At 31.0% G+C, this 26,637-nt stretch overlaps 1 protein-coding gene across 1 annotated transcript in view; it reads right to left on the reverse strand.

Annotated features, from left to right (window-relative positions):
* Window positions 1-3,074: 3,074 nt before the first annotated feature.
* The window catches only part of LOC148279977 (Ig kappa chain V region 3368-like), a 138,494-nt gene continuing 114,931 nt past the window's right edge, over window positions 3,075-26,637 (reverse strand). Inside the window, exon 4 of the mRNA XM_088229117.1 lies at window positions 3,075-3,276. Within this exon, the coding sequence (XP_088085243.1) occupies window positions 3,158-3,276 (119 nt within the window). The 3' untranslated portion in view covers window positions 3,075-3,157. The remainder of the gene's footprint in view (window positions 3,277-26,637) is intronic.

The following is a 26,637-nucleotide window of genomic DNA, read 5'->3' on the forward strand; positions in this document are numbered from 1 at the left end:
GACGCCGTTCTGTGGTCGGTGTTTGTGTGAAAAAGACAAAACCAAAAGAAGAAATTCGTTAAATCAGACGGTTATTGGCAGTGAGCAGGAGAGCACGCTAGTTAAATGACCTGTAGATTTGTGATTTTTTATTTATTTTGCTATAACAGGCCTAAGTTATGTCATATTTTTTATAAATGATGTAAAAAGTACTATTCAACAGTATGTCTCAATGCTTTTTTTCGTATTTTTAAACTTCAGAATGTGCTTAATTTTTTGCACAGCTTATTGAAATTTAAAATATTTTGAGTTTGATAAAATTTTTGTAGACAAAATACTAGATTTCACCCCTTAGGGAGTAATTAAGAAAAACAAATTGATGGAGAACATAAATAAATGGGAAAATGGAAGTCTATGCATTTAGAGGGCTTGTGACCTTTTATTTGCTGGTTTATGTGCCCACTCAAAATACTGTGTAATATTCACTACTTTGCCATTGTTTAAACCTCCATATTTATTAAATTGTTCCGTCTGTTGAGTAATTTTTTTTGAGAAGTATAAATGCCTTTTACATAAAATATAATATAAAACTATTTGGTTTAAATAACACATAAAATCCGTGGTGTAGTGGCCTCCGTGGCGTAGGGGTCAATATGCTTGACTCCCACGTGGAAGGTTTTGGGTTCGATTCCCGGTAAGAACACAAAAATAACGATGTAGTTTTTCTTAAGCCTGGGTGTTCTATGATGTAATTTACTACTGTAATTGCGTCTCCTGGCTTGTTGTGGTGCAAAAAAAAAGATAAGATGCAATACTTTTTACCCAAGGATTTGAAACTAAAAATATACCTAAAAATAATATAACGCATTCAAAAGAAGTTTAAAACAATTTAAACATAAACGTAAAAATTAAATTTAAACATAAAACATTTTAAAGGACTAGTTTGACAAGAAAATAATAAAGCACTGAAAAAAAAACTTTTTACCAAAGATTTATAAAGAAAAATCAAACCTTAAATTACGTAACACATTTAGTAGAAGTTAAAAACAATTTTAAAATAAATGTTAAAATCAAATGAAATAATAAGATATTATAAAGGATTAATAAAACAAAAAGTTCATAAAGCACTGTTACATTTAATTAGAGTTAATAATGAGATAAAGCCATGTCTAATACATAAGTTATTATCAATCAACCAGTAAGCTTATCTTAAGAGCTCTGTTTGATTGAGAGAAAATAACTCCGAGTATAATCTTCAACGGGCTCCCGATTAGCCAGATGTTAGGGAAAAAGAAGTGGGAAGTAGTCGAAGGGGTTTAATGAGGAATGAGGAATGATTGTTGAAGAGAGAGTGAAGGGAGGGCTCGTGGGAAAGGACCTTTAACCATTCCCAAGTATGTCAACAGAAGATTACCGTAAATGCTTTAGCTTAACGTTTATCCCGGGGGAAAAATAGTTTGTTATTTATTCAGAGCTGGCCATCTGGACCTAACTTGTGGCAGAGCAAAAATAGTTACTCGATATAAGCACTGCAATATTATAGTCTTGATAAATAAACAAATGCATAAAATTGTATTTTACTTAGTAAAAAATATTAGTTTTGTTAAAATGTTTTTTTTATTTTTTGCAGCTAAGTAACTAATCCTTTTATAATTTGGCACTACACTTTAACCTAACCAGAAAAATAAATGTTTACAAACGATAACAGATATTTGGACTTTTTAAGTATTAAAAACATAGATAAAATATAATATTTATTTATTTTTTTATTTATTGACACTTTATATACATATACAATAAATATACATATAAGGGCGGGCATATTGCCTTAAGGCAATTTCTTCCTACCTACCCAAACCGTTCAGTTTGAGAAAATTATAAATACATGGACATATTGAATCTTACAATTTTATACAAAAATTAAAAGCAAAGATTAACAAAAATAAATATATGAATAAAAAAAAAAAATAACACTTTACTATGAAGAGAGGAGAGGGGATGGGAAGGAAAGAAGAAGGATAAAGGAACAATTCAAATATTTAGATAGTGACATTTCAATCTCGACTTAAATGTAAATAATACGGTGGCCTCCGTGGTGTAATGGCTAGAAACTTGATTCACGCACGGCAGATTTCGGGTTTGATTGTGAAAACACAAAAATGTCATTTTATTTTTCTCAAGCCTGGGTATTCTGTGCTGGAATCAACAGATTCATTACTGCAATTGGGTCTACTGGCCTGTTGTAATAAAAAAAAACAAAAATAATATTTTTTTTTAAACCCATCTCCACGTTCACATTAAGCAATGTGTTACATACAATATAATAATAAAATGCATAATTGATTTAAAAATAAAAACAAACATGTATGTATATTGTATGGTCCGCTCAATACCTTTCAGGCATTGTACACTAGGGTGGGCCGATACATTTTGATCTTCTGAATTTTGAAATAAAAGGTCTAAAAAGTTACCTTTTGGATTACTTGGATGCAAAAATTAAAAAAAAAAAGAATTTAGGTAGGAACGGGATATTTAGTCTTATATAAGTAGTCAGAGTAAAAAAAGTAACTTCAGTACTAAAAATATATTAAAAAGCGTAGAAAAAATGAAATAATAAACAAAAGTTTTTAAGTAATATGTCCCTAGTTGGAGCATAAAGCGTATTCAAACAGCCCATTCGCAGTTGTTATTTTTTGTGCGTCTTTGTAAATCAGATCGGCGTCCTGTACTCCCGACATGAACTGCTGACAAACTGTTTACAGAAGATGTTTATAAATTGAGAACCTGATGCCTTGTAAAGAGATATTTAAAAAACGTAAATGTGACAGAGTGAATTGAATCGCCTTCACAGTATGACAGTTTTTTCACTTGTCGTCAGATAATTTTGCGTCAACCCCACGTCCATTCCATTATTATTTCGTTTCTTAAAATATCAAACAACCACATACCTATTTTTTCCTTATACACCTTTTCTTAAAATTCAACACTTTGCTTTTTTTGTTGTAGTGAGGTAGCACAAATTTGTAGAAAATTACGTATATTTGCGAAAAAAATAATGTTCGTAGACAGGTACTCAAAATGTTGTTTTGAAGCAATTTTTCTTTTTATTATGTCCCGACTCAACAAATAAGATTCAATTTAATTCAATTTTATCAATGGTCCAATAAAATGTCGACGTTTACTTACCTCCTCGAACTTCACACACCAGCACAAGACTCGCCCCTTCTTCAAGTGGGCCAATTATCCCAGCCACGTCCCGCCCAGAGTTGTCGTACACGAGAAGTTGGTGTGGAGGAACTGAAAAAAATATACATTTTTATAAAAACAATGCTGAAAAATATTTACAAACAATGACAAACCAATGATTTTAATCATTTATTCAAATTTGTTGCAACAGAGAGAGAAAACATTTTTAAGAAGAGAATACGGGAGTCTAGGCATTTACAGGGCTTATGATCTGTCATTGGCTGGTTAAAGTGGCCATTTTACACACTGTGTAACATTCACCATTCTGCCTATGTTTGAACATCCACATTTCCTCAACCCTTTAATTTGTTGACTTTTCCAGCCAGTCTGCAAGCATTTGGACATACTCAAAACATTGTTGATTTTAATTTAAGTTTATTTCAAAATAAGACTAATATTTCCATTACGGTCAATCTAAGTTTAATTTCAAATTACGTCACCAATAAATTTCAACTAATTTTACCATACATCAATTGAAAATTTTTTCACGTTAATTTTAGATGCATTTCAAATCGAGAGTTTACTGACATAATGCATTAAGTCATTAAAACAAATTGCGGAATAATCGCATTGAAAGCTTTTTTATTTTTTCAACGCATTATTTCTCAGATATTTTTTTTGTTGATTTTATTGTACATATAATGTATTGTAATTATGGCCAATTACGCATGTAATAAACAATGTGATACTTTTGCAAGTATTTTATTTATGAGCATTTCTGCATGTATTTCAATTTTAGCCAATTCCACATGAATTTTAACTATGACCAATTTCTCGTGTACAGAAATTATCGATGATTTCACATGTATTTCAAACAACGCATGTATTTCAATTACAGATAATTTAATTTTTAATAATGTTTTGAGTATGTCCAAATACTTGCAGACTGGCTGGATTTCGTCCCTATGGAGTTATTTATATTTGAATTAGTTGCAACAGAGAGGATACAGATTTTTGAGGAGGGAATATGGAAATTTTAGGCATTTACGGGGCTTGTGACCTGTCACTAGCTGGTTAAAGTGACCACTTCACACGCTGTGTAATATTCACCATTCTGCCTATGTTTGATTTCTACACAGTGTGTGAAGTGACCACTTAAACCAGCCAATTACAGGTCGTAAGCCCTGTAACTGCCTAAACTTCCATATTCCCGTCTCAGAAATATTTTCCCTCTCTGTTGCAACAAGTTAAAATTTTATTTTCACCTTTTTATACTTTCATATTTTAGTTATGGCAAACTTTGAATAAATTTTATTGATTTGTAATTTTACCTGCATTTAAAATTATTTATTTATATAAAAAAAATCAGTGTTAAGGGAAAATGTATATAGAAAATGTTTTCTTTCACGCGGTAAAAATGAAAGCATTTAGTTTTGGGGCAAAGTTTTTCTAAAACGTAAATGAAAATTAAATAAAAATGGTAAAAATAAAAAGTAACTAGTTCGAAACGTTACATGTTAATGTGAACAATAACCAATTTATTAAAACGTTGCTATGTTGTGATAGATTTCCGATTTCCGCGTAGTCATTTTTATTACGTCTAGTGTATATTGATAGCTACCGATTCTATTTTTCAATGGCAGCACAACTCACCGACAGCAACTCGTGACGTCACGGGCATAGTATTTTCATAATTGAGAAACTTGAAAAAAATCATTGCGACGAAAACGCGATATATAAAAATGTATAATTTAAATATTCCATAAATCTTTCACAGATGTTATGTTGTTAAAAATAAAATTAAACCAAAATTAAGCTCTACCAGAGTAAAGCTCTAAATGCATCCTTACACGCTTTTTGGCGTAAAATAAACTAAACCCATTGAACCATCACCCAACACCCAGAACAGCATAAAGGAAAATTTAATGGACGAAAATCAGTTGACGGGCTTTTAATATTCTGTTTTTACAAAAAGAATTTTAAAAATCAATATATATAAAGTTATTTGTATTTTAGCAATTTGAATTGAATGCATTGTTTGTTTTCGTTTTACTTCATTTTTTATCACATGTTGCACTTAAATAAAAATACCACGCTATTTTGGGTTTGTCCAAATTTAGTTTTCTATTAATATGTATTTTATAGCTTACTGTGCTTTATTTATATGTTACTGTGCTTTTTTTTTTAAACTATGTTTTATAGTTATGTTTATTGTAAAAAAACAAAAAAAAAAAAAAACTTTAAAAAAGTGATGACCAAGGGAAGCTTCTAATTAAAGAAAACTAGTACAAAATCAAAATTATGTTGAATGAACAAACTTGTTTAAGAAATATAAAAAAAAAAAATTTAAAAAAATAAATGTAAAAAAAAAAATGTTTTAGAGCAGAAAATTATCTTTCAAATAAAGTACAATTTTCACCGTTTTGTTCCACTTTTGGTGCTCATTTTCAAATTTAAAAAAAAATTGACAAAACCTACGTAAACACCTTATTTACAGTAAAAAACATAGAGAACAAGAATTCATAAAAAATCATACATCGGGATGTGGTCCTGTAGCTAGTGTCTCGGACTCACGGATCAAAGGTCCGTAGTTCAAACCCCACTCTACCCCAACTTGATTTCCATTTTTCTTACAGTGAGTTATTTACAACTCGTTGAAAGTGGCTCTCAAAATAAAAAAATTGGGTTAATCATAAGAACGTTAATATTTCTTTTCATTAAAAAACAACAATATATTATGTCGTAAAAGCAAAAAAAATATCAAAATGTAAATTTGAAAAAAAAAAATAATTACGCTTGGCAAAAAGGGGAAACAAAAATTAAGGTGAATCATTTAAACGAGGCACCTATTTATTTATTTCAAGTTCGCCATCTTTACTTATTTACAATTTCCGCCTTTAAGGAAGCATAGAAATAACTTTTACTGCGCGATATAATTTTATTATGTTAGAATAAAATTGTTGTACTCGTATTATATTACGGAGCCCGCGTGTTGATCGGTAGTTAAAATATATGAGTTGGTATTTCTAACATTTTTATCTACATATTTTATCTTCACGTCTAAAAATATTTGACTGATTTAACTTCATTATTTTTTTGTTGATAGTCTGGATCGCATGAACTTTTTTCTTTGATACCCAAAGAAATGAATTAGTCACCAAACATTTTATTTTCGATATCTACCAATTTAAAAACGTACCCATCTCATCGTCAAAACACTAATTACACTTAAATGAAAATCTCACTTGAAATATAGTTTAAAACCAACGTTCAGGTAGGACCCATGTCATAAAAAGCTTACACCAACTTTAATCACCGAAGTTAATAAAAATAAATGTTTTATCTTTTAGGAGCAAAAGTGAAAAATAAGAGGGAGAGAAGAATTTTCCATTGTTCTTTAGTAAACCACATTTAAGACCACCAGATTTAGATGTGCTTTCCTCACAAAATATTTTTAAACAATCTATGGCCAGTTTTCTCCATTAGTGCGGTTTTAACTAAATGACAATACATTTTATAATTCAGTGATAAATTTTCGATATTACACCAGCTTCAACTAATCAAAAATTATATCAAGAACAACATAATAAGTCAGTAGGAAAAACAATATCTAAATTAACTAAAATTGGTATTAGAGGTGACCTCTTCAGATGGTTTTCATCTTATATAGACAACAGGTCGCAAGCGGTAGTGGTTAATAATTTTATTTCTAGTTGGGTACGGGTCCCCAGCGGGGTGCCTCAAGGGTCTTTTCTGGGACCTTTGCTCTTCATAATTTTTGTTAATGATATTGATAAATGCTTTACCTCTTCGCGTTTGCTTTGTTTTGCTGACGATATAAAAATTTTTGCAACAATCAAGAACCCAGCTGACGTCTTTGATCTGCAGTCAGATCTCGACCGTCTGAAGGATTACTGCAACTCCAACTGCTTGGACCTTAATCCTTCTAAGTGTTCAGTTATTACATTTAGTCGCAAAGTAAATTTTTTACGTACTATCCTTGTGCTTAAGGGTCAAAACCTCCAACGCTTATTATGTGTAAAGGATCTAGGTGTCTTCCATGATAGTAAATTACTTTTTGACGCCAATGTTGACAGCATCATAAACAAGTCATCGCGTGCGCTTGGCTTTGTTATGCGTAGCTCTACGTCGTTCACTATGACAAAGACACTTAAAATTCTAAGTAGATTTATATTATTATTTTTGTCTAGTATGTTTCTACTTGATATTTATCATTTTTAGATAATATTTTTTTTAAAAAGCTTTGGAAATTTGAAGATACTAGAATCTGCATATTTGGTAGTAAAAGACACAGCGTTAGATGTTGGACACTCATTAAGGGTAGTATCAATGCGAAAAGCTATTAAGATGTGGTCATGGAACCAAAACAGCTGCCCACTATGGGTGATTTGTTTGAAGGGCATTCAGCAGTGCATTCTTCATAAATATGGTAAACTATGTCCAATAGATCACACAATGTACGTATTGCAGGGTTTTAGAATTTATCTAACACTTGTAATAAGAAATTAAACGGGAAATTTAAACAAAAAATAATACCAATGTCATTGATTTGATCATTGCGTAGTAAAAATTTTATAAATCTTACAACAGACTCAAAAAGTATTTAAGAGAACTTAATTTAAAAGTTCGAGCATGAGCATGATTTATAATTGCTCATAAGCTGGTTAGAAGCGTTCACTTAACACATTGCAGTGTCCTATGAAATGGAATAATTAATAATGAGAAAATGTTCTCTTATTTTTATTCTTTGTTTTCGCATTGATAATAATTGCGTTCATTATCATTCTAAATCGTTTCCATAAGACAGACCCCCCACTTCTTATTCCCCCACCGCTAAATTGCCATACCGAAAACAATGCATTATTCAAAAGGCAATAACTCATTTCTTCCCGCCTTTGCCTATTATAATTCAAAATAAGAACAACCACCATGTTTTAAGATGGTGAATGGAAAAGGTTTGCAACACGAATGTTACGTGTGTTATATTGTACCTTTACTAAAACATTTTTAAATCTAACCGCACACGTTGATGCCAGTACAGAAATGTAAAATATATGAGTACATAAAACTCGTCTCTGCGAACTATTTTTGCATGCATATAATGAAATATTACCTACAATCTAACCCCCGTGGTTCTTCTTGAAAAATCTGTTGGTGATCTTGGAAATTGTTGACAAACTGCAGAAAAACTATGTTCGCCTGTATCTTAATATTAATACCAAAACGATTTTTAATTTATTTCCGAAAGAACTTAAATTTAACTCACATTGTAACAAGAGCAAAATAAGAGCGTGGCTAATCAATAAAAAGTTTATATTTGAATAGAAGCTGATGTGTAAATATTTAAATTTTTCATATATTTTCTTGTATATAAAAAATAAATGCATATATTATTACTTGTTTATACATGTATATTCTGATATTTCCGCCTGTTAATTTATATCTGTTATTCATTGATTTTATAAATGTTAATAATATTATATAAGTTAGTAGAAATATAATCTCCACCAACAAGCTACAGAAAGTCGCTTGGTGGGATTTTAGTATTAGTAAAAATATAACATTTGAATTTTTTAAATAATTATATTATTTAATTTTTTTTAAATCATTCAGATTAGATGCAACAAATTCTGCTATGATCCTGATCATTATATTGGGTGGCTCAAAACCATCTTGAATTTTGAGTATTAAAAAAAAATTGTTGTATCAAAAATCAAACGCGGATATTTTGTAGTTGTCATCAGCAAAATTTGAGGTTTAGTCGTGTAGCATTTTTTTATCAGGCAACGCATAGAAATCGTGAAAATTTACTACCGAAATGGTTGAGAACTTACCAGAGACTGTTCAAAAAAGTCGCACATTTTTTAGTCATCAGTATGCATCATCTCAAGCCACTGCAGAGAACTTAATTAGAAAAATTTAAACTCTTGGGTACGAGTCAATCACTTGAAAACATTGCGACATTTAGACACATTAACCTTCATTCTTCATCGTTATAAACAATAAAACGTCTCCAAAAGCTTCTTGCAACGAATTTTGATTAAGATCTACTCATGGCGCTATGGCGCAGTTGGTTAGATGGCCAACTGTGGAACTGGCGTCGCGGGTTTGATTCCCGTCAGTTGCAATAAAAAAATCCAAGAAAGATTTTTTTCTCAAGTGGTCTGGTTGTTGTGGTGTATTTTTCATTGCCTCCCTTCATATCTACTTTAGTCCACCTGCTGACAAGCTTTAAAATAGAGGTTTAGTAGGTAAATTCTTAAATTAATAAAGACCACGCGCAGTATGCAACACTGTGTTATAATCAACGCAGTTATTACAGATGAAATTTCCAGGACCAAAGAAAAGTTAGTAAACTAAGTTAGATCAGGAAAGTCGTGTGATCTGACACCTCAAAACTTTTTTCTTTTAGAGTATATAAAAGAATAAGTATATGCAAATAATTTACAGACAACTCCGGGGCTTCAAATAGAAATCCAACGAGTAATTGACGAAATTCACCCACAATTATGACGAAATGTGATAGGAAATTTCGTAAAAACGGTGAACGTTTACCAACAAAGCCAAAGTGGGCGTTTGTCGGATGTTGTTTTCCACACGTAACCAACGTGTCTATTTTTTACTTTGAAAGTAAAACACCCTTAAAATTAAACCGTAGTATGTGTTTTAGTAAAAAATAAAAATATGAGGGAGGTTTTGAGACATCCCATATAATGAGAAGATAATCGAGAAAGTTGACAACTCAAAACACTTGGGAGTTCACATAACTAAGAATGGAAGCATGCACAAAGAGCTCGCAACCCGCCTAGGAATTGCTGGAGCAGCTTTAAAGATGATGCGTGTTGCCTGAAACTCTAGTCTATACTCGGTCAAAACAAAGTGCCGATTATTTAACTATTGCATAATGCCAGTACTTGTATATGGATGTAAATTTTGACACATTACTAATGCTTAAAACACGAGACTTCTTAGTTTTGAGAGAAAGTGCCTGAGGAAAATATAAGGCACAAGGTGGTTCGATTTCAAAACTAATATTGAAGTCCAAAAAAGGAAGCAATAACCTCAACAAGCGTCTTAAGGATGCAGCAGTGGACCGAGATTTGACGGCGTCAGGAGAACTTAAACCCGATTTGTCTCTTTTTTACATCTGCGAGCTCCCGCCACGCCGTTCTGGAAGGCCGTCGATAACGGTATTTCGGCTTTATTCGGCGGACACGCGTTTTCTATTTGATAGCTACTTTCAGGCAAAAAGCCTAAAATAAAAATTGAGCGGGGATAAGTCTGCTTTATGGCGAAGTGGTAAGCATGTTAGCTTTTCATTAGCTTTATGTATCAGGATCGATTTTTGGTAGAGTGGACGTGAAATATTGTTTTTAAATGTGGTTTTTCATTTCGGTATTTCATTGTGCCTAGAATGTTACTGGAAGTTTTAAACTCATCACTTTAGTTTTCGTATAAAAAAAATCTACCTACAATGAAATCATATCGTGTTTATACTCGTAAATATAGTATAATAATTTATAATGCGCCATTTTTGTTAAAATTTTCTCAAGGACGCCTACTAATGCAGTGCCCTATGCATCATTATGAGTAGAAAGGGAAAAATGAATGAAAAAATAAAACATTCAGAGAAAAATATTATTTGAAACACCTTTATTGTGATTTTTCATGCTAAATAAAATAATTGAACACAAGTTAGCTAATGTATTATGATATTTTTTATTGTAAGTTTATTTTTGAGCAATGAACAAATAAAAAAAGATACAGAACAAATAAAAAAAATAACAAAAAAAATATTCTGAAACCGGTCATTAAGTTAAAATTATTGAAGTGATTTTACACTAACCGAATATCATTACTGCGTTGCTGTATTAAATTTTTTGATTTCTATTATTTTTTTATGTATTTTATACATAAATGTGTCATTATAAATTTAAGAATCAATATTTGTATTGATTTAAGTATACAAGAGTCCCGATTTACCTCTAATGTGGCTGTGGTGTAAAACGAGTCTACCTAGGAGACAAGACTTGATTTAGTTATATAAATGAAGAAAGTCGTATTTTTTGTGTTCTTCAAATGGACATAATCTAATCGAATTTGAAAAGTAAAATTTGTGTAAAGATGACAAGTTTTTAAACAAAAAATGTTTACATTTACTATGCAAATGAAAGTGATGTCAAAACCAACAAAAATATGTTTTTCTGGATAAGAAAGAAACCCTTAACTAGAAACATAGAGACGCTAATTTGTGCCTGGCTTTGAAACATTCAATCAGTCTGTTATTCGCAGTAAGAGTGTACGTTAGTTATATGACTATATATTTTTTTATTTTTTAAATGTATTTTGCTATGACATATTTTATTACATTTTTTATTTATTGTGGAAAACGAATTATTTAAGTGTAAGGGAAACGTGTTTAAAATGATTCCTCGAGGTAAAACAATCCCTAGAGATTTTTGCGAAACTACTCGTGCCATCTTTTGTTTATTTTTTTAAACATTTACATAGCAACGTTTTTAACATTTGACAATAAAGGTATAGAGACGCGTGCTATAAGAACCAGTGTGCGGAAAAAAATATAATTTTCACCTGTCTGATCGAAAGGAAGTCATTTTTAAACATTATTTAAAGTTGTGATATAGCACATTCGTTATTCTGCAGAAACAAAATTATTTAAAAATAACTATCCCTTTCATTATTCATATGTCAGTGTATTAATTATTTAATTGTTTTATTTGTAACAATAACTCCTGAATGATCATGTGAAATGATCCTCAAGGTAGAGCAAAATGATCATGTGGTAGGGTTTTGCTAAAATCGATATAGAAATAACATGTTGAGTAATAACATCATTTAATAAATTGTGGTAGATAGAAAAATAATTACACTTTTTTCAAAATTAGTCGAAGTATCAAAAAAATGACATTTTTATCATTAATTATCTATTTTCTCTTGAAGGGATCATTTTACACACGTTTCCCCTTTGTTTTTTTTTAATGTATGAATTTTTTAATATTTCGTCTTTTGCTTGAGGTGTACATATATTTTCAGTACAGCCTCTTCAGAGTTAACACAAAATTATCTAGCCAATCAGAAAAAAAATGTGTATGAGTATTAGTTATTCAATGTTTATATTTATTGAAAATTTTCATCTCTCAAAGATATATCTTGATCAAATGAATGTTTTGAATTAATACAAAGAACTGTTGGTGCTTTCAAAGTTAGTTGGATTATTTGGAAGGTATGAATATATGAGATAGGGGATGCATGCGGTAGACGGTCAAGGCAGTATTCACCCTATAGTGCTTTGGGCAAGGCCGGACGTACGTTGACAAAGTGAAATATTATTCAGAGTCCCATGGTCCGCTTGGCCGACCTTGTGCATAGGTGGGTTACTCGAGAGGGACCCGAACTTGATCCCAGATTATTTGCATTTGAATTAAGGTCATCAAAACTGTATCGTTGTTGAGAAATAAACATTAAACACCTTAAATATATTGCAAGAGAGATGAAGACATTTTCGGTATATAAATATGGATGCACAATGAGTTTTTCTGTGTAATTATGATGTGTGTCACTCGCACTCTTAATTAAAGTTTCGTATCGCAATACAGCGTACATTATCAGGGTTGGTATTATGTGTGAACATTAGACGTGTAACGTTATGAATTACTGATTTCTACCATGTCGCAGTCGTTACCCAATTAAAAAAAAAAAAAAAAACTAAAAATATTACAAATATCAATTGTAAGAATTACTAAACACATAATTAACAAAAAATACGTACATCAAAACTAATCACAGATATCCAAAGGAATATGCAAAAAAAAACAGTTATGATGTGACAAATGTGTAAGAAATTGATTGTGAAAGGGTACGTTGCCTGGTACGCAGATAAAATAATTCAGTCGGTCGATACACACCAATAAAGGTTTCACTTTTTCAACTGAACAAAAATCAACAGGTAAGAAAAGTTAGTATTTTTATTTACATATTTTTCGTTTACATTTTGGTAACAGGTATAATAAAATAAAGGTGACGCTTCAAAAAACGTTTTTTTTCTAATTATCTTCCATAAAATATGTATTCAAAGATAGAGTTATATGGTGTTCTATTCTCTCTGCCTACCTGCAATTTAATAAATATTAATATACCGACACGTTGAACTAGACAAAATACAATTTATAATTGTCACCCTTCTCAAACCAACAATCTTTGTCACTCACCTACACCGTGTGTACACAGACGAGGAAATAAATGTACCTCTCATATCGACATTTTTAACTCGAGTCTCTGTGAATTCAAAACATATATTTTTAAATATTTTATGATGTTCTATAGTAATGATTAAGGAACTATTTGCAAAAGCTACTTATGCTAACGATCTGCTGTTAAATCATTTTATATTCATATTTACCAACTTTATTATATCTTTTGTATGCTAACATACATATTCGTAAATAGATATTGTTTTGTTATTTTTCTTTTTCTTTTTATACTCATGTTTTAATATTGTTTTTGAATTTTATTTTTTCTTAATATGCATTATATTGTTATTATTTATTATTTTGTAAAAAACACTTGTGCCGTACAATAAATACAAAAATTACAGAGCCTTTGACGTGTCATTGGCATTTTAAAGTGCCAACTTTACACACTGTGTAACTCACAATACTGCCTATTTTTTAACATTCTCCAAACAAAGTGTGTTAACTGTCCACTTTTTTAAATTTAAAAAAAAAAGAAAAATAAATATTAGCGTTCTTATAATTTACCCTAAAACTTCAATTTTGGTGGCCATTTTCCACGAGTTGTAAATAACTCACTATTATTAGAAAATGCAAATCAAGTTGGGGTAGTGTGGGGTTTGAACCTCGGACCTCCGGCCCGTGAGTCCGCAACACTAGCCACGGGACCACAACCCGACCATCCAATGACAGATCATAAGCTCTGTAAATGCCTAGATTTTCATATTCACTTCATAAAATGTTTTTTCTCTCTGTTGAAACAAATTTAGATATTAGTCACACTTGTACTTTGTTGATTGGTTGGGAGAAATTGCCATTTGGCAATTAGCCGCTAATGTATAATTTAAATTCTGTACAAAAATTTAAACAACCAATTTTCAAAAAAAAAAAAATACGGGGAAACAGCGAGATGTTTCTTTTGTTTGTTCGAACAATTTTAACTATTTAAAAAAAAAATTGGTGCTCATTTTTAAATTTTAAAAGCGAAGGAACCCAACTTATGTTAACATCAATAGATAATAACAAATCAAAAACAACGATAACAAGTAAAAGTTATACAATGCGTAATGTGATCAATCAAAATAGCCACAAACCAATGACGGCTTACGATTTGTGTAGAATAACAGGATTTTCATTTTCCCTTATCGAAAATCTAACTATTACTTCCATCTGTGTTGATTGTTTAAAATCCTCGAAAAAATCTATATTTAAAGATACACGTGCGAATATTTTTATATCCATTTTCCTGGTTGATTGAATAGAATATTAAATTTTATATCTCCAATAGATTTTCCATCGTGAAAACCTGGGTTCGGGAATAAAATAATCCAAAATAAAAATTTCCCTCATCCTATTTCCTTTCTCGACCGGAAGCGAGGGAAGGAAGTAGGGGCTGAATCTCTTGAGGGGGGGAACTGAATTAATAAGTATAGCAAGAATTTGAATTTAATGAAACAAGTTGTACGAGAGACCGTGATATCGATCTTCTTACGCGACGTAATAAAATATGTACACATCAAAGATTTAATACAAGTTTCGAGGAGATTAAGAAATTGGTTTGAAATATGGGGCTTTGAAAATTTCATTAAATAATGTATTTGGTTTAATAAAATAAAATGTTTTTAATTATTAAGGATAAACGTTGATAAAAATATTCGTATCCGCACCCAGTTTTACATTCAAACAGCAAATGTAGAGTATTTCGATTATCTGTTACTGAAGGTAGGGTTTATTATTGGAATAATGGGAAGAACAGAAGTCTTTGATAAAAGTACAAAATTAATGATGTACAATGCTTTTATACTTTCACACTTTGTAAATGGATTAATAGTATGGTCGCAATGTAGAAAACAAATACTAGACTCAATACAAATTAGGTAACATTTAATTTTATAAATATACTAGAACCGGAGATTTATATAGAATAACAAAAATGCTCAATCTAGAGGAAGTAATCTGTACAGAAAAAAAAAAATTATATTTAAGATAAAAAATAATAAAATAAAGACAAATATTTAATTAAATTTTAACTCCTACATATATAAAAGAAATACAAGAGCATCAAATAATTTAACTTGCGAACAACCTAGGACCAACAGAAAAAAAAACAGTTTTTTGTATACAGCAATAAATTTTTACAATTCACTTTCTAATAACCTAAAAAATATACAAAACATATAAGTACTTAAAATACACCTAAAGAAAACAGCTCTTACAGCCCGTGTGACGAGTGATATGTGATGTTATTTCATCGACTTTTTATTTAAACAATTGTGTTATTACATATATTATATCCCCTCATACCAGCACTTTTGCTGAATGGGAATATTTCGTACAAATAAAATATGTTATGTAATGTAATGTAATACGTAAAGTTTATAAACCTTGTATTTTGTCACAAATAAATAAATCATAAATGAAGGTGATATTGCAGTGCAAATCAATTTCAGTCCTTGAAATGTGGCGTTTATTGGCAAAAAATGGTACATATAATTTACTTGCTTAACAAAAAATAAAGTTAACATAAATTAAGAGGGATTGTACCGAATGGTATGATCCGGAAGGCGAAACATATGGACGAAAGTGAACATTTTCAATTCTGTGATGTCCTGACTTTTAAACAACTTTGTGACTACGAATTAAACGTAGTTATGCAGAAAACAGCCAGCCATAAAAATGTCAAACTGAGATAGTTGCACCTTTGTGAAAAGAGTGAATAATCGAATTAAAAAAACAGTTGGAATGTTTTTGACAAACAACAACTACAAACCATCACGCTGTTTCCCCGTAAGGGTAGGCAGAGAGGATATAACGCCACAACAATATATTATTGCATACAGATCTCGCTTTCTAAACATTCATACATCTTCTCATGCACGAGCGCCGATTGTTCCGACTTTTGACATGTCCAACTTCAAGTATTTGTTGGATTTGGTCATGCCATGTCTTTTTCGGTCTTTCTCTATTTCTGCATCCATCAACATTCGCATTGTAAATATTTTTAGCCGTTCTTTCGCTGTCCATTCGTTCTACATGTCCAAACCAGCGCAGAGCTCCTTTCTTGATTTTGTCGATAATGCTTGTCTCAGCCTTACATAATGTACGGATCTCAACATGTGTGCATCTATCTTCCATAGTTTTACTACACATTGGCCTGAGAAATCGCATTTCGACAGCATTCAGCCTACTTTCATCCGTGTTTTTCCACGTCCATACTTCGCTCCCATACATCAGGGTCGGGACCAGGACTCCACTGTGAACTAACAATTTTGCCTCTTGTGACGAACATTTATTTCCCAAGGTCGATGCGCCATTTACTCTGTTCCCGGCACTCACCCTCCTTTCAATATCTTTCTAAGCCATTCCATCCCTTGTAAACATACTTCCCAAATACACAAATTCCTCTACTTGTTTAAGTTTTACTCCATTCACAGTGATTTTACATTTAGTCATACTTTCATTTTTTTCAAAAATCATCACATTCGATAAAACGACATTCATCATCAAATTGCTTCCCTTGCATATATTGTAGACCTTTGTTACCAAGAATTGCAGTTCTTCTTTGATGTTAGCAAGAAATACGGTATCGTCAGCATACAAAAGACAATTGACATTTATATCACCCATTTTGACTACCATTCTTAAGCCTTTCAATTCTTTCATATGACAAATAAGAATCTTATTATCTATTGACCAGTTTTAATGATTTTTAAAGTACCGTAAGATTTTTTTAGTACTTTGAGTGTTTTCTGCTAATTGGAAAATGCCACTTTTGTGATCGATAATATTTTCAGAAGGTGATTATTACGGTTTTTTGTATGATAACGGCCTGGCTGTTTTTAGCAGAACATAGAATTGACCTTACTGCACCCGATAACACCAATATATAGATTTTTTCAAAATTGTGACAGGCTGCTTTCTGCATAACTACTTTCAATTGATTACAGATCATTCTGTTAACCCGGAATATAAAAAAAGTGTTTTGCACACTTAAAACAAGATTAAAAATCAAGTTAAATATCCTGCTAAATATTTTATAAAAGGAAATAAATAAATGTATATATATAATAGTAGAGCACCCGACAGACGTTGTCCTGCTTGAACGTGGACTTCCCTGCTATTGGCTAGCAATAAGAGTTTTCATTGAAAAGTAGGTACCTAGGTACTTGTTTATGGTTGAATTTCGAAACCAAAAATTATGAATATTAAAATATTGAATTAAAGTTGGTATCTAGGTACTTGTTGGTGGTTGAATTCTAAAACATAATACAATTCATTTTAAAAAATAAAATTATCTTTGCAAATGTCAAACTCGGCTCTTCTTACCAACAAGGGAGCACTTTATTCTTGAATGCAATTTTTCAAAATGTATTTAATGTCATTTTATATTATCTAAGTGTAACCAAAAATCCAGTAAAAAGAAATAAATGGGAAGAAATTTCCAGAAAAAAGATCCACAAAAAAATAAATTCTGTTTACAAACATTCAAAAACATCCTTTTTTTAAAGACAAAAAACAACATCTTTCCATTTTTTTGTAAATGCATTCTCCTCGAATAGAACACTGGTAGATCGATGAATACAACATGTATGTTTCTTACTTATTTTTTTACATATAAGATTGAAGATTTTAATATCTACAAATACGCACAAGGCAAAGATCTATATTCCTCTAAAAACCGCACGTAAATCGGTTAAGCCGTTTAGGAGAAGTTCAGTGTCATCACACGTACATAGTTATTATACATATAAAGAAGATTAAGTTTTAAACAAAAATAATTCAAAATGGAAAATTTTAACAAAATATTCAATCAAATTAACTCATTTGCTTGGTCATACTCCTTTTTTTGGTCATCTTTGTCTTTTGCATCCATCAATGTTCATCTTGTAAATCTTTTTACCCGTTTTTTCGCTCTCCAGTTGCTCTGCATGCTCAAACCAATGCAGTACTCATTTCTTGATTTCGTCGATAATGTTTGTATCAGCTTTACTAACATACGAATTAACTCTTAAAATACTGTGGTAAATAATCCCTCTGCACGGTGATGTTACATCGTGTTACCGCTAGTAAAAGACGGAACATTGTAAAGGTCAGACACTTGAAAAAAAAAAACAGGGAGACGTACTGTTTAAATTTTTTTTCATAATGTACGCAAATAAACATATTCAGTAAAGTTCTAGCGAAATAGATTAGAAATCATAAGTACACCGCTCATATTACGCGCGTGCGTCCCACATTACTGCCATAAACTGACAAAATCTATTTTATTTATTTATTAATTGACATTATCGATTAGTAAAATTCATACATAGAATAGTTAAAAACATTAAGAAAATAAAATAAACATTGACAAACATAAGAGCCACCGAGACAAGATCTGGACTATTTATTTAGTGCTCGTTTAAAAGAATAGTTCAAATCATTTTAAAAAAGAAAAGAAGCATTGACAAACATAAGAAACATCGAGACAAGATCTGGACTTTTTATTTTTTACTCGTTTAAATCGTTGTAAACTTAAACCAAAAAGTCCAGATCTTGTATTGAGTTAACGGGTCATTGGAAAATTTGGTAATAGTGTTTTCTATGCTGATTGGTGAACAAGACTTCTGATTGATTTTTACAACATCCGCTACAGAACAGCGTCTGCGTTTTCCTTATTATGAGTTCTATCATCGTGGCTATCTATAAATATTTTTTGTATTAACATCCAGGATAGTTATAAAAGTTTTACTTTCCAAATCCGGTGTGAAAATGTCAATTTGAAGATTAAAAAAACGACCTAATGATTAAAAAAAAAAGAGAGATATATTAAGTCTTGTGTCCTTTGTCGACTACTGCGGCATCACAGCCACACAAGAATTAAGAAAAAAGGGGAAATATATAAAAATTAAAATTAACTAGACATTTAACAAACGAAAAACTTATTTCAGCCACCGGAGACAGAAAAGATGGCTAGAAAGATTGCATAACTGCTAGAAGCAAAGATTATTTAGCCCATTTATGTCTTTAATATTTATTTTCTGGGAAATTTATTTTTCTAGAATGTTTAAGAATGGGCTCATATTTTCCAGCCATTTTGTATCTTCCTGTCCCAGCCAGTTTTAATATTTTATGAGAAGAAAATAATGATTTTTCCCCTTTTTCACGACAAAAGTCAAACGCGAAAATCGCGCAATAAAGCGAGTATTTACTCAGTTTTTAATGTCGTTTCAAATATGAAACTATAATAAATATAAAATTTCATGTAACTTTTACAATATGAACAATTCTTGGACAAATTAATATGTAGGAAGAAAATAAAACTACAATGTGATTTTTTATTATTATTTTTAATGTTATTTTTTATTATTATTTATTTGGATAACCAACTGTTATATTTATCTTAAATATAAAACAAAATAAATTATAAATAAGGCAATTACAGGTTTTAACAAGTTTACTAAATGACGATTAAATATCAGTAGAGTTACATGCTAATTATTAAATAATTATTAACTGTTAATTATTACCTCTTATGTGGCTGTGATATCACACTAGTCGACAAACCATACAAGACTTTTCTTTTGACATTTTCACACCGGATTTGGAAAGAAAAAAATATATTACTATTCTGAATTCTAATACAAAAAATATTTAACCTTGCTACCTGATGAATGATGTCCGCAAATACAGCAATACATCTGCGTTCGAGAGAGCACGAAGATAGAACACATAACGAGGAAGACAGAGACGCTGTTCTGTGACCGGTGTTGGGTGAAACAAATTCAATCAATTGTTGACCGTAAAATTATGAGAGGCAAATTTATTATATTTTTTTTGTTATAAAATTGATAAATTATATGTTAATTTTTTTAAATTTTGGAAAAGGAATTCTCAAACTGTATGTGTCCATGTCCATGATGGTGCTAGGAAAAGAGAGAATTTACGAACAATGATTTCATTTTGGGTTAAATAGGTTTGAATTCTTTGGCGAGGATTAAAACCGTCAATTTTTTCTAAATATTCTTCAGTCTAATACATTTCAACTGTTTTTTTTTTGGTTTTATCATTTTTTAAAGATTTTGTATTTTTCTAAATATTATTTCATTTTTGAAAATATTTCTGAATTCGAATCATCTCTAGACATTGCCAAGACTAAATATGCTGTATTATATAAAAATAAGTAAATGCTGCCTACCTCAGACCAGGTATTTACTACAACTAGTGAGGATAGACAGTGTCTAACATGTTTGCTAATAATTGAATTTAAGATATTTAAATTTATTCCAACAGAGAGGGAAAACGTTTTTGAGAAAGGAATATGGAAATCTAGGCATTTACAGGACTTTTGACCTGTCATTGGCTGGTTTAAGTGGCCACTTTTCACACTGTATAACATTCACTATTTTGCCCATGTTTGAACATCCACATTTCCTCAACTCTTCCATGTTGACTTTTGTGAAGTAAAAGAGCTGAAACCTTTATTACGTGCGTGAGATTCATCCGGCTGAACCAAATCACCTACTAGGCAACGCCTGAAAACAATTTTCCAATTTTTATACTTCTTCTTTTGCCAGGTAAGTAATTCAACAATGTTTGAGTATGTCCAAATGCTTAATATTTTTCCTCTCTGTTGAAATAAATTCAAATATAAACAACTCCCTAGGGAGAAAATTCAGCCAGTCTGCAAGCATTTGAACATACTTAAACATTGTTGAATTTAAGATAGTTTAATTATACTTAATTTTCTTTATTTGTACTTTCTCACTGTTTTTCAATAATAAAACATGACCATTAGTGCCTGTTAAGTAGTGATTTTACATTTTCTATACAGGCAACTTATATAAAACTGTAAATATTCTTTTTCTACCCAAATCCTTCCTATTTCAAAACTCTTGTGCTTCTACCGTCCTGTGAGTAAGTCACATGTGAAAAGTTGTCTCTCTGATAATTTTTTATCATATCCTGCGTCAGCATATTTCGTACAAAGTGAAGTTTAGTGTTATACAAACAGCTAAATTATACAGTTCATCATCATCTACACGATACCGGTATCTGTGCTACAGCAATAGTGATGTGCTCCATAAGAAACAATCAGAAGAACTTTAAAAGTAAAAGTAAAACTTATGGATAAAAGATAGAACTTTTACCAAATGATCACTAAATAGTTATTTACAAATTCAGAAGTCTAAAAAGATAAACATTATAAAAGATGTTTTAAAAGCTTTAAACGTATTGGAAAAAAAGCATTATGCATTAACACCGTTTATTAAATTATAAGTGCCGATATTTGAAACTTAACTTACTTAGCTGAACGTATTTTATTTTTGTTTATGTTGAGTTAAATTAATCAATCTTATGCCTCAAGTGCCTGTCCAGAAACTGTGAAATATTACAGCGAATCTTTACTTCACATTGACCCTGCCAAAAATCAAACCCGGAACCTCCAGAACGATAGACAAATGCACCAACCGATACACAACGAGGTGAATTTATCTCCATACCATTTCCTTATTCGGGATTTTTACCTAAGATCAGCCATCGAGATGAAAACATTTGCGCATGATTTTGGTTTAATTTTACACATTCAACTGTATTCTTCATCCACCTGGACATGAAAAAAGAAACTGTACACCTTTAAAATGTTTTTTTTCTAGTAAAAATAATGGTTTTTTGTTGCACCTTTCCTCTGTCGGAAAAACTGTGGATGGCCTTTAAATTATTGGTTCTATTTGGTGACGTCACGTTTTCCAGAGACACACTCAACTTTTTGCATCGAGCATCAATTCAGTTTGTAGTTTTACTGAAAAAAAGTATTGAATATTCGTTATCTTGCGAGTTTTATGAATTCAGTTGGTTAATATCAACATAATAAATGCACGTTAAAAAAAGAAAAAAAAAAAAATTCTGTTTTCCATTAACAAATTCAAATATTGATATATGTTATAAGACAGTAATGAAAATGATTATTTTTATTATTTAACTTTTGTGTGGCTGTGATGTCACACTAGTTAACATAGGATCCAATACTGGATATATCTCCCTAATTTTTTTAAATGATGAGCTCGTACTTTTTGAAGACTTCAAATGGAATTTTTCACACCAGACTTGGAATTTTTTTTTAAATCTATAATGGATGTTAAAACAAAAACAATAACCTTGCCACGCAAATAATGAATGTCCGCTAATTCAGAAAAATATACGTATAAAAGCGAGCAAGAAGATAGAACTCATAACAAAAAAGACAGATACGCTGTTCTGTGACGGTGCTGTCTAAAACAGATTCAGTCTTCATTCGGTTGATGGCAGTGATGAGGAACGCACGCGCGTAACATGAGAGGCGTATTTATGATGTTAAATTTAGTTTGCTATAACAGGGCTAAATTGTATGTTTATTTGCATAAATTATAAAAAAGGAATAAGTATGCAGTGTGTCTTCATGTTTTTTTTTTTTTCATAAGTCTGAACTTTAGAATATTCCGTATTTTACTAGTGGTAACACGATGTTACATCACCGCGCGCAAACGGATTATTTTTCACAGTCTTTTAAGAGTTAAACAGGAACCTGGACACTCAAACATTAACGGTACCGGGACAGCTGATTAATTGGCAAGGCTGGGAGCTGAAACAGCTTCAATAGACCCTGAGTCGTAGTGTGGGTAGCCCAAATGTATTCCACGGAGTGAAGTTAAGTCATGGGCCAGGAAGCAGAGCAAAATGCTCTGGGAAAAAGTACCTGGTCAGCACCAAGCGAAAAAACTAATAAAGGAATACTTGCAAAGGTTTGCATACACACCCTAATGGTCTATAAAATATATATGACTAACAAGCAAGAAGCACACGTGCTAACTAACCAAAGTATTAAAGATGAGTAAACTGTTGAGCGATGAATAGAACAACATAACATTTTAAAAAACATTTTAAAGGTAATAAAGGTCTATGAAATACTGTTGAGTGAAAAAAATATTTATAACATTTTTAATTCTCACAAATACAGTCATTACATTGACCCGCCCCTAAAACGTCACGATTTATGTTAATATTGAATTTTGTTCTGAACCGTTTAAATTTTTAAAACGTGAACATCGTCAGGGATCTTGACATCACAATAATTATTAATGCCAAACATGTCGCGTTTTTCTAGTGACATATTTGTGTATACTTTCTTTATTAAAGTTATGTATGACAACATTTATCCATAATATCTAGATTGATTTTGAAAATACAATGAGTCATTTTAAATAAATGCTATATATTTTTATCGGTATTCGTAGTAGGTGCTATTTTCTATTGTAATATTTTCTGATTTTACAGAAGAAAAGCAACGATAATTCTCAATTACTATTGGGAAAATTCTGCAAAAAAATATTTAAATACATTTAAGTACATACGCGGTAGAAAAATACAGAAAATAAAATCGATGTTAGGTTTATTTACCTAAACTGCGTTTTAAGACACACGGCCTATGTGTGGGTATACATTTTATTTTAAATTTAAGTAACGGCTACTGGAAGAATACGACAGATATCAAAAAATAAAAAATAATTGTTCATATTAGAAAAGAGCTTTTTGTCAATAAAAATGAGAAAATTATCAAAAAAAGCGAGTGTATGCCATTCATAAAACAAAGAATCTTTCTTCTTATCTACTTTTTTCATCCATTATTTAAAAAAAAAAATCAATAGAAACAACTTCAAATAATTAATCTCCATCATATTGTTCTTATGAAATGCATTACATAAACAGCTTTAAAGCAATGAAAAATGAGTGACTTTGCCCGAGTCTGGATTTACAATACGGGATTTCATGTAAACTCTACCAACATAATCACAATCTAAAATAATTTTGGACTACATCTATTATTTTTTTAGGAAATAAATGTTGGCGCGAAAAAACATACTTTAGACATTGCTGGCAATAGATTTCTCGAAATGACGAAAGTTCAGCGTCCTTAAATAATTGGTTGGAGATAAAAGTTGAATTTTTAGGAAGTTTAATTTTAATAATTAGATATTGTGTGGTTTCTAAAGGCTTAATGTAAATTTTAAAGGCTCCTTTTTATCTAATTATTCCATAAAAAGAAAAGTATGTAGAGGAGTAAAATCCGTTTGACACCATAACGTGGTTAAAGATGTTTCAATCCTGAAATTAAGTTTTAACAAATTCACTACATTACCGTAATGGTGTATGCGTTTTTTTAAAGACCAAGCATCATTTTAACTCTACCGTCAAAATCCGTTTGAGCATCTTGTCAATGGTTCTATAAAGGTCCTATAAAAGCGCAAACAGTACACTAACCAAAAAAATGCTAAACGCGAATCGATGAATTGATGATTATTGTGCATTAAAAACAATAAATTCTACGTTCAAATAAACATGAAACTCTCGCCTCTTTCCAAAAAAATACGTTTTTTCTTGGATCGCGTTAAAAATAAATACAACAGTGGAAAATAAACGGGCGTTTAAATAAAGGCTGTTTGGGGAGGGAAACCCCCTTTTAGGTCGTGTTTTGAGACGCCCTGCATGGACATTAAAGTCGTGACCTGGCCGCCTACATCGCAAGCATTAAAAACGTAATAACTGTATTATTGGAAAGGGAGATATTTTATATCTTTTACACGCGGATTTTCCCTCGATTGATTTATGTCATGGCTCTAAATGTAAAACATTTTGACAGTGTTTTTTTCTTTTGATTTCTCATCAACTCAAGGGAATATGATAAATTTTGTTGTTATTTGAAAACAATAAAGGAAATAAATTTAAGCTAGGCAAACGTATAGGTAACAATTATTGTAAATATTGAGGTTAACAATATTTAGTTTCCTGATTTAAAACTTATTTAAATCGATTCAATTCATTTATTTAAATAAAACATATACATAACAAACATTTATTCAATACGTACATATTATAAAAAAGAAAAAAAATACATGAAATATACTCATGTCAAAGTAGGAGGAGAATCCTGCTCCGGAAACCCCCTTCGGATACATGGAACAGATCAATATCCAGAACGATGTTGTTCAGCATAGCGGTAGCCCTTCCAACAGGCATAACCATAGGCAGGTTGGTCTATGGTTATGCCTGTTGGAAGAAATATGAAACAATCTATGCTGACGCTGTCTTAGGTCATACATCATCAGGAACATACATTTTTTTTTTACATTTTTTTTTGCACCACAACAGGCCAGGAGGCCTAATTACAGTGGTGAATTACATCACAGAGCACCCAGGCTTGAGAAAAATCACATTTTTTATTTTTGTGTTCTCACCGGAAATCGACCCCGGAACCTTCCGTGCGTGAGTCAAGCGTCTTGACCACTACATCACGGAGGCCGACAAACCAATGCTCACCATAATCTCAGAACTACCGATCACACCGTGCAACAGTCGATGAAAATATGTAGTCAAATACACATTCCTTCTAGTCTCTAAACTGTTGTCGCCAAGCATACCCTGGAGAAACTCGGTCCGGAACAAGTGAAAATTATACAATCAAAATTTATGAATTAGAACCCGATAAAAAACATTTTTGGTTTTCCTTTCTTCGAATTTGTTGACATGATTTTTACTATAAATTTATGTTTGGCAATCAATGACAATGTTAACAAAAATATTTTAAAATAAAACGAAACAAAAATAATTGTGTGTATTTCCAATATAATTTAATTAGACCAACTTTTTGTTCTTATTATTTTATAACTTAAAAATATCGTTTAAATACTCAAGGTAAGTTTTAATTCTTTTTAAAGACGATGTTGTGTTTTTATACGTGGGTGTGTTTATTTAAAACTCAATAATAGATAACATTAAACTGTTTAAAAAGTCATACAATTGATACATGATCGTAAATGTGTACATTAGAAAACACGAATTATTTTATAAAAGTATTGTACTAATTGTCTGAATTTTTTGGTAAGTGTTGAATTAAAGTAAATCAAATCACAACAGAAAAAGGAAAACAACTCGAAATTTATGGCACAAAGAAATAAAATATTTTTTTTGTTCATAGAAACGGAGTATTAACAAATGTTACTAATTTTGTATTGCGTATCATATAATGCATCAGAATATGAATCTCAGCGATGCAACAATTTTGGTTATAAAAAACTTTCAGCAATTCGCATTTAACAGTGAACGTTCACATACGTGCGGTATATACCTGAGAGCATAAAAATGCCTCCACATGCCCTGAAAATACTTCCAGGGACGTTTGAATGCC

Source organism: Micrasema longulum, unplaced genomic scaffold, assembly GCF_059751315.1.
Source record: "Micrasema longulum isolate JH-2025_06_02 unplaced genomic scaffold, ASM5975131v1 h1tg000635l, whole genome shotgun sequence".
Classification (NCBI taxonomy): Eukaryota; Metazoa; Arthropoda; class Insecta; order Trichoptera; family Brachycentridae; genus Micrasema; species Micrasema longulum.